Below are 12,537 nucleotides of genomic sequence, written 5' to 3'. Positions count from 1 at the left end.
TTTTTTCAAAATTGAAAATGTGAAACCGTTGATAGCCTTTCAGATACGCCAATAAAATAACACCGATTAAGTGGTATCAATTTTTCATTTGACCTGAATGGATACAAGATACCATCAAATCAATATGATACTAAATGAAATATGAATGTTATCAGACTCTATATTAGGCCCTAAACTGCTTTTATTTCGAAGGGCCGTCACATACAAACCAGGGCCTTCAATATTTCATGTACAGGTAATGACCGTGAAAAATGTTTCAATAATATAAACGCCATAGACTTGTTCCCTTATTGTTCTGTATCGACTCAAAGAGAAATAAAAAAAAAAAAGGCTCAAGATATCAAAACCTGATAAAGTGGTGTTAATGTTACAGCTGTTGGTTTGTCAATGTGGCGTTTTCCTTATTTTATACAATTATTATTAAAACACATTCATTAATCTAATGTAATAAATATTGATGTGTAAGTACAGGTTTATATATAACACATTGTCTTCTGCCATAAAACTTACATATAGAAGTAACTGCCATGAAACTTACATATAGGAGTAACTGCCATAAAACTTACATATAGGAGTAACTGCCATGAAACTTACATATAGGAGTAACTGCCATGAAACTTACATATAGAAGTAACTGCCATGAAACTTACATATAGGAGTAACTGCCATAAAACTTACATATAGGAGTAACTGCCATAAAACTTACATATAGGAGTAACTGCCATAAAACTTACATATAGGAGTAACTGCCATAAAACTTACATATAGGAGTAACTGCCATAAAACTTACATATAGGAGTAACTGCCATAAAACTTACATATAGGAGTAACTGCCATAAAACTTACATATAGGAGTAACTGCCATAAAACTTACATATAGGAGTAACTGCCATAAAACTTACATATAGGAGTAGCATAAACTGCCATAAAACTTACATATAGGAGTAACTGCCATAAAACTTACATATAGGAGTAACTGCCATAAAACTTACATATAGGAGTAACTGCCATAAAACTTACATATAGGAGTAACTGCCATAAAACTTACATATAGGAGTAACTGCCATAAAACTTACATATAGGAGTAACTGCCATAAAACTTACATATAGGAGTAACTGCCATAAAACTTACATATAGGAGTAACTGCCATAAAACTTACATATAGGAGTAACTGCCATAAAACTTACATATAGGAGTAACTGCCATAAAACTTACATATAGGAGTAACTGCCATAAAACTTACATATAGGAGTAACTGCCATAAAACTTACATATAGGAGTAACTGCCATAAAACTTACATATAGGAGTAACTGCCATAAAACTTACATATAGTAAGTAACTGCCATAAAAACTTACATATAGGAGTAACTGCCATAAAACTTACATATAGGAGTAACTGCCATAAAACTTACATATAGGAGTAACTGCCATAAAACTTACATATAGGAGTAACTGCCATAAAACTTACATATAGGAGTAACTGCCATGAAAACTTACATATAGGAGTAACTGCCATAAAACTTACATATAGGAGTAACTGCCATAAAACTTACATATAGGAGTAACTGCCATAAAACTTACATATAGGAGTAACTGCCATAAAACTTACATATAGGAGTAACTGCCATAAAACTTACATATAGGAGTAACTGCCATAAAACTTACATATAGGAGTAACTGCCATAAAACTTACATATAGGAGTAACTGCCATAAAACTTACATATAGGAGTAACTGCCATAAAACTTACATATAGGAGTAACTGCCATAAAACTTACATATAGGAGTAACAGGAGTAACTGCCATAAAACTTACATATAGGAGTAACTGCCATGAAACTTACATATAGGAGTAACTGCCATAAAACTTACATATAGGAGTAACTGTCATAAAACTTACATATAGGAGTAACTGCCATAAAACTTACATATAGGAGTAACTGCCATAAAACTTACATATAGGAGTAACTGTCATAAAACTTACATATAGGAGTAACTGCCATAAAACTTACATATAGGAGTAACTGCCATAAAACTTACATATAGGAGTAACTGCCATAAAACTTACATATAGGAGTAACTGCCATAAAACTTACATATAGGAGTAACTGCCATAAAACTTACATATAGGAGTAACTGCCATAAAACTTACATATAGGAGTAACTAACTGCCATAAAACTTACATATAGGAGTAACTGCCATAAAACTTACATATAGGAGTAACTGCCATAAAACTTACATATAGGAGTAACTGCCATAAAACTTACATATAGAAGTAACTGCCATAAAACTTACATATAGAAGTAACTGCCATAAAACTTACATATAGGAGTAACTGCCATAAAACTTACATATAGGAGTAACTGCCATAAAACTTACATATAGGAGTAACTGCCATAAAACTTACATATAGGAGTAACTGCCATAAAACTTACATATAGGAGTAACTGCCATAAAACTTACATATAGGAGTAACTGCCATAAAACTTACATATAGAAGTAACTGCCATGAAACTTACATATAGGAGTAACTGCCATGAAACTTACATATAGGAGTAACTGCCATAAAACTTACATATAGGAGTAACAGGAGTAACTGCCATAAAACTTACATATAGGAGTAACTGCCATAAAACTTACATATAGGAGTAACTGCCATAAAACTTACATATAGGAGTAACTGCCATAAAACTTACATATAGAAGTAACTGCCATGAAACTTACATATAGGAGTAACTGCCATGAAACTTACATATAGGAGTAACTGCCATAAAACTTACATATAGGAGTAACTGCCATAAAACTTACATATAGGAGTAACTGCCATAAAACTTAATTACCAAACTCATATAGGAGTAACTGCCATAAAACTTACATATAGAGTAACTGCCATAAAACTTACATATAGAGTAACTGCCATAAAACTTACATATAGGAGTAACTGCCATAAAACTTACATATAGGAGTAACTGCCATAAAACTTACATATAGGAGTAACTGCCATAAAACTTACATATAGGAGTAACTGCCATAAAACTTACATATAGGAGTAACTGCCATAAAACTTACATATAGAGTAACTGCCATAAAACTTACATATAGGTAGTAAACTACATATAGAGTAACTGCATAAAACTTACATATAGAGTAACTGCCATAAACTTACATATAGAAAACTGCCATAAATTACATATAGGAGTAACTGCCATAAAACTTACATATAGGAGTAACTGCCATAAAACTTACATATAGGAGTAACTGCCATAAAACTTACATATAGGAGTAACTGCCATAAACTTACATATAGAGTAACTGCCATAAAACTTACATATAGAGTAACTGCCATAAACTTACATATAGAGTAACTGCCATAAACTTACATATAGAGTAACTGCCATAAACTTACATAAGAGAACTGATAAAACTTACATATAGAGTAACTGCCATAAACTTACATATAGAAACTGCCATAAACTTACATATAGGAGTAACTGCCATAAAACTTACATATAGGAGTAACTGCCATAAAACTGCCATAAAACTTACATATAGGAGTAACTGCCATAAAACTTACATATAGGAGTAACTGCCATAAAACTTACATATAGAAAGTAACTGCCATAAAACTTACATATAGGAGTAACAGGAGTAACTGCCATAAAACTTACATATAGAAGTAACTGCCATAAAACTTACATATAGAAGTAACTGCCATAAAACTTACATATAGAAGTAACTGCCATAAACTTACATATAGAGTAACTGCCATAAACTTACATATAGAGTAACTGCAAACTACATATAGAGTAACTGCCATAAACTTACATATAGAGTAACTGCCATAAAACTTACATATAGGAGTAACTGCCATAAAACTTACATATAGAAACTGCCATAAAACTTACATATAGGAGTAACTGCCATAAAACTTACATATAGAGTAACTGCCATGAAACTTACATATAGGAGTAACTGCCATAAAACTTACATATAGGAGTAACTGCCATAAAACTTACATATAGAAGTAACTGCCATAAAACTTACATATAGAAGTAACTGCCATAAAACTTACATATAGGAGTAACTGCCATAAAAACTTACATATAGGAGTAACTGCCATAAAACTTACATATAGGAGTAACTGCCATAAAACTTACATATAGGAGTAACTGCCATAAAACTTACATATAGAAGTAACTGCCATAAAACTTACATATAGGAGTAACTGCCATAAAACTTACATATAGGAGTAACTGCCATAAAACTTACATATAGGAGTAACTGCCATGAAACTTACATATAGGAGTAACTGCCATAAAACTTACATATAGGAGTAACTGCCATAAAACTTACATATAGAAGTAACTGCCATAAAACTTACATATAGGAGTAACTGCCATAAAACTTACATATAGGAGTAACTGCCATAAAACTTACATATAGGAGTAACTGCCATAAAACTTACATATAGGAGTAACTGCCATAAAACTTACATATAGGAGTAACGTTCCTTGTTTATTATCTTGCTTTAGTTTTCTTCTATCAAAATATTGTTAAACTGAAAATTAGATATTTTCTAAATACATATTATACAAGAAATAAAATTTGAATTTTTGAATTTTAAAAAGAAATTCAGTTTCACAGGATTTTCTGCTGATTGATAAGTTATCGCTTAAAACAAAACTTCAAATTTGTGTTCTTCCACCACTACAGGTCATTGATACAAATTTCTAGCCATTAACAAAGATTTTTGAATGTGAATGCTGTTTTAAATTCATACTCTTTTTCAAGATACCTTTACATGTAGAAATAGGAACCAGCAGGCATTATCATATGCCTTTTTTAGCTTTGTCGTACTAATTTTTCCCTCAAATTCAGAGAGAGGGGTTTCTTTGATATATTGTCCATGAATTATATTTACATTATCTCACCCACAAGGATATTTTGTTTCAGCTTAAAAGATAAATTTCAGTTATTGCATTAAACATTGATTTAATTACTAAACGTACTAGAAGTTCAAACTGTCTGATTCTTTGAAATGCAATGTTACATATTTTATCATGTGACGGAATGTAAGCTGACTATGCATATGACCGTAGTGCTTTTGTTTGCATTATTGTTGTATTCAAAATACACATTGTTGTCTTTTGAAGACAACATCTGGTCGCTGTGCAACAAGCTGTTGACTAAATGGACTATCAGCCTTGTTGGAATCAATAATTAACGATATTTAACACCCCATGCTACCATATTTTGTTAACTTACATTATGAATTTTACATGATAAAACATTTCCTGTTTACAAAAAGGCATTTATGCACACGATGCAAAGAGAGCAGGGAATCACCTGGCTCGAGTCTTAAGTGTGCCACTCTTTAGAGAATGGCGATTAAGAAGGTACCTGTTGTCATGGTAAATTCAAGTCCAGCTGGATACCTGTCTCCTAAATTCCACCATTCTGGACAGACAGTGCAGACGCTGACTACTTGTTATGGAAATTTGAACAAAGAGATCACATTGAGCTATGCTAATTAGGAAGAAGAGATAAGACATGTTGTTCAATTTTATGTGCTGGAATTCAAATCCTTATGCAATAGATGGAGGTTGAGTATGGGTGAGCCGAGTGATTGTATTACCATGACAATGGTAGTGAGAGAGGGTTAGATACCTAGGCCCCCCTCCATCCTGTCTTCATCATTCACACAACACATTCTCACCTTTAGTTTCCTCTCACACACAAAGTTATGCACTTCTGCTCAAAAGGATTAAAAGTCATCCCCAAACCCCCATCCCACAATCTCAATGTCTGTTAAAAATATGCAGATTTTTTAACTAATAATTTTGACTAAACTCATCAATGAAATATTGGTACATTTATTATTAAGAATACTTGCTTCCGTTTCCTTAAAAAGCCTATACATATGCATGTATAATATAAAGGCAGAAATGTTGTGATTGAAAAAGGTGCATGGTATGATCAAAAGTAACTATTTAGAATTTAACAAATAATTGCCATTTTGTGATAAATTTTAATCTTTTACCCTGCATGGCTATGTACATGTACCTAATATGAAATTTATTAAACTTGTTAAATAACTTGATATGCCTGCCGAGTCTGCAGTTATCAAATTATTGAACTTGGTTGATATGTTTCATATTAAAAGCCTGGCACTCATGTAAGATGCTCTCTATCTTATCTTCCTAGATAATATCTTTGTAGCCGAGTTGATTATGTACAAACTTGAAGAAATGGATTAACAGTATGTAAGTTAACCTTCTAAATCCTACCTGAATACAGGCGATTCCCCTGTCAGCTCCTCGGACTACAAAGTGTGTCTACTAGCTAGGTATACCCAATATTTCATTAGTAAAAACAAAATAGAAAATCCTTGTAAGGTCTTTGTGGCTGCCCAGTAAAATTAACACAAGGTACCTCAATGAGTTATTACCACTTTATAGACATTAGTTTGACTTGGAAAATTTCTGACAATCGTTATTTATTGTTAAATGTCATGTTACCATGACATGGTGGAGGAAATGTATGAATATCTAAAATTTTGTAAAAACAAGAAAAAACATTTATCAAACATTTTGAAGAAAGAAATAACAAAGTTGATGAGTTGATAGGGTTAATTGTGTTTCCATGTGTCAGGAAACAAATGTCTCGAGAAAAGGTCACAAGGTCACCATGGTTACAAGGTCACACAGCCAGGGGTAAAGGTCAAATAACTATAATCAAAATTACATTCATACTTTGAATAGCTGACATCACGCATCCACATTGTTTTGATTGATTGAACATTAACTACCAAGTAAATGATTCATGTTGGGAACAAAATAATGTTTCCATTTTCCTTTACCACTATAATTCAATGCACATCAAGGTGACTAATATATCACATAATAGGATAAAATATAATAGGGTAAAATTATTGTAGAATTTAGTTACATAGAATTATTTTAATTCACATATTCGAAGGTATAAAGTTGAACATGAGATCACTTTGAGTGTTTGTGAAATTAGGGCAATTATTGACACTAGAATACAATCACAGAAGCTTGATGACAATTTGTGAAGTTACATCATGATTTTAAACCATTTGGTTTAGTAGGGATGATATTTCCCACTGATAAGGATATTTCTAAAGAACAGGTAGGAGTCATGAAAACACAGTAATGACCCAAATTTGGGGTTTAGGAGAGATATTTCCCACCTTGTATAAAACAAGTTCTGTAACAGGTACCAGCATCCAGTCTTTGTAACAACCTGCAGAAGAGGTTATAGGTGGATTACATGGGGGTTTAGGGGTCACTGTGATCCCTAGTCGGGACAGATGGACCAACGGAGGTGATAAATCCACAGGGTCTTCATACGGTAATGGCCACCCCCTGTACAGATCATGAAGCCACTTTGATATCTAAGTGGAGAAAAAAGAACCAATTACTTCACCATATGCTGGCAGGATCCTACTTTCATTTTACACATTTTACTATAAGTACATAAATGTAGGATCAAAGGGGCTCTGACAGATCCCTAAGTTGATCACTATGGCTGTGGAATCACTTAGGGCCTATATCCGAAAATCAACAGGGACCTTTCAATGCAAGTTTGGTTAGTTTTAATACAGCAGTTTTATTTAATTATATTTTTACTTTGTAATTAAAACTTGGTGAACAATCCAATCAGTATATCTAGATTGCATACAATATGATTGGAACAGGAGATGGACATGTAGAACATAGCATTATATCTGTGATAGTATCTTTTGTGAATATCTGTGTGCTTTGTTTATGAAGCTGATTCATTAGGACAGCAGGCCCCTCTTTAAAGGTTGTAACAGCTCTGAGATAATTTGTCCTGTCATTTATGTGAGAGAGAGACCTTATTTTAGTGGTGTTGTTCAGTAACTCCCCTTTTATAACTCCCTACCCCACAGACTTGATTGACAGAACCGTGCACTTAATCAATTTCTGAACAAATCGAAAACAACTGGTTTTCCTATCTGGGTAAAATTGGGATTTAAAGGGACAGCTGACTAAAATAAAATGAAGAGATCTTTTGATGGCAATTCAATGTCAAAACTTATTTTATGATGAAAGTATACAGTTTTAGTTTGTAGACAAATTGACACTGTGTTTGAAGATTTTTTCTGTTATTGTTCACATTTTCAACAAAGCATGTTTTAGGATCATATTACATGTAATTGGTTGTGAATATTGAATACAAATTGAGCACATTTTCAATAGAGGAGCTTTAAGAGATGGGATTGAGTAAGGAAATATTTAATGTTATCTTTTATTTGCGTTTTAATTCAATTTGTTACTTTATTTGTGTTTCTACTGAATTGTGATGTGAAAGTTAATACAGGGGGTTTCAACGTCCTACACAACGTGGGTAAAGTACAATCTACTGTCAATAAGTCCCACAATTTGGTCATTATGATTTCATCTTGACGTCGATGTCACAATCACTGGAAGGTGAGATTAATCCACAGTACATTGTATTTTACCCATGTCCAAAACCCCATATTAATGAATATAATAAATGTCATATATACAATGTATAAAAATCAATAAATTAGGATTAAAGCCAAACATTGTTAGCTCAAAGTTAGTGATACCTTGCATATAGTAAAACTTTATCCAAGTGTTTAAAGTCATACAATAAATATCCGCCATAGGATATGTATCCGGATACTTATCCTATGACCTGTTTTTGTATCCAGATACTTATCCTATGACCTGTTTTTGTATCCAGATACTTATCCTATGACCTGTCTTTGTATCCAGATACTTATCCTATGACCTGTCTTTGTATCCGGATACTTTTCCAATCTATATGGCCTGTTTTTGTATCCAGATACTTATCCTATGACCTGTTTTTGTATCCGGATACTTTTCCAATCTATATGACCTGTTTTTGTATCCAGATACTTATCCTATGACCTGTTTTTGTATCCAGATACTTATCCTATGACCTGTCTTTGTATCCGGATACTTTTCCAATCTATATGGCCTGTTTTTGTATCCAGATGCTTATCCTATGGCCTGTTTTTGTATCCAGATGCTTATCCTATGACCTGTTTTTGCACTCGGATACTTATCCTATGACCTGCTTTTATATCAGGATACTTTTCCGATATATATGGCCTGTTTTTGTATCCGGATACTTATCCTATGACCTATTTTTGCACTCAGATACTTATGCTATGAACTGTTTTTGTATCCAGATACTCATCCAATGGGGGATACAAATCCCACATGACAATACCAATTGAATACCCATATATGCTTTCTCGTAGTCTGTTTTTATCTTCTAGTACGGTTTTAGTTAACAAGAACTTGAATTATAAGAACTATTGTTTCGTGTGTTACAGTTAGAGGAAGCCGAGTGGATTGGTCTGCCAGTATCACAGGCCATACACAAGGCTAAAGCTGGGATGAAATCGGAGAAACAAGCTCAGATTCAACCTCTTAAAGATATTTACAGAAAACAGTATATAGCCAAGCTCATGGATTCAGGTGTGTACAACCATTTTGATTTCTCAATGTCAAGGTTAAAACCTTTCAATTCATCAAATGTCAAGGTCACAACTATTTCATTTACCATAGGTGAAGTTTAAAAATGCTTTAGTTTCCTCAAAGTCAAATTCAACAATTTTGATTTCTTAAAATCGATTTTGTTTTATTCATAGGCTCAATTCACTCAAGGTCAATGTTTTCAATTCCTGAAGGTTACCAAGCAACAACTCTACATGTTACATCTACTTTATAAACTTAGCCATGTCAAAATCACAACCATGCAATTCAAATCCTTCAAAGTCAAAGGTGTAACCATATATGTCACCCATTCACATCCTCAAAGGGGATCATGGTTACATCCATGTGTTAAAATCATCTAAAGGTCAGGATAACAACCATGTAAAATTCTTCATGGTCAAGGTTACAGATAAGTCACGTAAAGCTGTAACCTTGAAATATTAAAATTTCAAGGTCATTACTTTTGAAATTCACAAAAACACTAGATAAAATCATGAATAGGGATATACATACAAATTCCTAATATATTTTTCTTTGTGAGTAATTTACTTTTAACATCTGATGACATATGTTACTTCTTTCTGACAGATTCTGTGTCGGATGAATTAGAAGAACAGGCTAAACTCTATGGAAATTAAGTGAGTATTAATACCAGGTATGCTATCTACCAGGTAATCCATTTAAAACACTCCTGAATACAGAGTACTCAGATATGGTAAGATACATCATACCTTATATAAGATTCAAGTGTTTTTAAATGCCGTTTGTCTGTGTGGTTTTATGGTTTCATTTGTTAAACAAGATGCATTATATATCATTAATTGTAAATAATACCCATTAACCATCTTTTAAGTGCACCAGAACAAATTACGTGTACTATGCATTCAATGTACCTGATTATACATATAAAACGGTTTGGTAAAAATTCTCTTTAACAGATGAAATTAATGCACGCTCTACTGAGTGTAGGAAATGAAAAATGTTCTGAAAGGAAATAAAATATAAATAGGGGAAAAGGAAGAGAATGTTGACCTAGTTTAAGGTGTGTAGTTACGATATGCTGATTTATTTCAGGTAACTAGTCAGCTGTTATCAGGTGTGTCTCCTCAGGTCAGAGGTTACCAGGTGATACTTTAGGAACTCGTCACCCCACCCTTTCCAGTGAGCCGAGAGAGGATTCAGGAACTTGTTACCCCACCCTTCACGGGGAGCCGAGAGAGGATTCAGGAACTTGTTACCCCACCCTTCACGGGGAGCCGAGAGAGAATTCATTAAACTGTCTTTATGTTTGAGTTGCACTCTCATTGTGATTGTGGTGTAATCATTTTTGATAGAACGTCATTCAGGGATGGAAAAGGATTGGAAAATATTCTATATCAAGATATATTTCTGGGCAAAATTAGTCATCAACTTTTGTGTACAGCAATCTATTCTATTTCAGCTCTACCTTATACAATAATAATGACTCCAACGCAAGCACCTGTTACTTCCAATCATGCCATCAAGAACACATCTAGATATATTGTTTTTGTAATACTGATATGAGAATGTCAAATTTGTGAATGAAAAAATAAAGGTCATTTTGTAGAAATCAATTTTTGTAATTTTTGTCCTGAGATTACTGTTGAAATCAGTTCATCTCATTATCGTCAAGGGCCTTAAACACCCATACACGAGAATACATGTGCTCTGAAGTGAAAACTTGGATAATTTCACGAATGCTTAATTTCGCGATTTGTAAGCATGACACTTTTAGTGTTGCTATTTTCAAGATAGATATACCTTCACACTTTTTGCTACACAGTTCATAAATTTATAAAATATGTGCAGGTGAAATTTTCGTGATCAAAGGACATTCAGCACGTAATAAGTAGAAATGTCCACCTTGCCTATATTTCCATGCTAACAGGATTTATGTGACATGTATAAAAAAGCTTCAGTTAGAACAATATTATTGATGGACCAGCTCAAATTTTCTTAAAGTAAGTTTCAGAAAATATAAACGCAAGTTCAATCCATCAGTCTGAGAGATATAATTGGCAAAAGCCAACATGCCTGGCATAATCGTAGTTAAAAATATCGACAAACCTACATCTAAAATCACTTCTGATTTTTGGGATTTTTCAATTTCTGTAGTTTGAAGTGAATAGTTTTTTTTTCATTTTTTTTACAAAACTGCTCTGATGTCTGATTGTTTATAGAGCCAGCCTTCAAAAAAGATAATTAAAATCATTTTATCAATTCAATATGCCATGGGGAATTTATCTAGTGAAGATACCGATAGTGTCAGTAAGAGTTATTTCCCTTCCTCATATGGTGCTCTGAGCTTACATAATAGCTCAGAATAATTGAAATTATTTTCAGATGTGGAAAAAAACATTAACTTCTTCACTATGGTAGTGGTACATGAAACTTCATTATCTTTATAGGCATGTGGGATCTTATTGCAGGGAAGAGTTATGTTGGGAGTAGATATTTTATTCACATACAATATACATTGGGAAAATTGGATAATGTACATTATACATTGGGAAAATTGGATAATGTACATTTAACTCCTTAAACTAAACTTAAGGTACAGATCACAATTTTATATTCCCTGGTATTTCTTATTTTTGTTTGCAATAGTTATAATGTCAAACTTGTCTTTATGAGATGTACAAATGTTCAAAAAATGTAATATAAAAGACAACATTGCTGTTAATTAATAACAAATATCAAAAAGACCAACAAAATAGCTTAGTCATATATATAATTAGTGGAATATTTTTTCCTATTCCTGAAACATTTAACTATGTAAATTTATTACTTCCATCTTATATAATTCAGGTGATATAAGATTATGAAATACAAGGATTTTACATGTACATTTAAAAGTACAAGATGTACATTTTTTTGGTTTTTTATATAACAGAATTCTTTAATTGCCCTTTAGAGTTCTTGTCAATTCTCTGAAATCTGTCTAAGATAAGACTTTCTAAAGAACCATTAAGTAGA

The 12,537-nt window shown here is 32.7% G+C and overlaps 1 protein-coding gene across 1 annotated transcript in view; it reads left to right on the top strand.

Moving 5' to 3' along the window:
• Window positions 1-11,131, top strand: part of LOC138327680 (large ribosomal subunit protein bL28m-like) — a 103,808-nt gene extending 92,677 nt beyond the window's left edge. The window contains exons 5-7 of the mRNA XM_069273975.1: window positions 9,378-9,522; window positions 10,129-10,195; window positions 10,615-11,131. Coding sequence (XP_069130076.1) covers window positions 9,378-9,522; window positions 10,129-10,178 — 195 coding nt within the window. The 3' untranslated portion in view covers window positions 10,179-10,195; window positions 10,615-11,131. The remainder of the gene's footprint in view (window positions 1-9,377; window positions 9,523-10,128; window positions 10,196-10,614) is intronic.
• Window positions 11,132-12,537: the final 1,406 nt, after the last annotated feature.

This window comes from Argopecten irradians, chromosome 7 (genome assembly GCF_041381155.1).
Source record: "Argopecten irradians isolate NY chromosome 7, Ai_NY, whole genome shotgun sequence".
NCBI classification, from domain to species: domain Eukaryota; kingdom Metazoa; phylum Mollusca; class Bivalvia; order Pectinida; family Pectinidae; genus Argopecten; species Argopecten irradians.
This window is presented reverse-complemented; position numbering and strand designations above follow the sequence as displayed.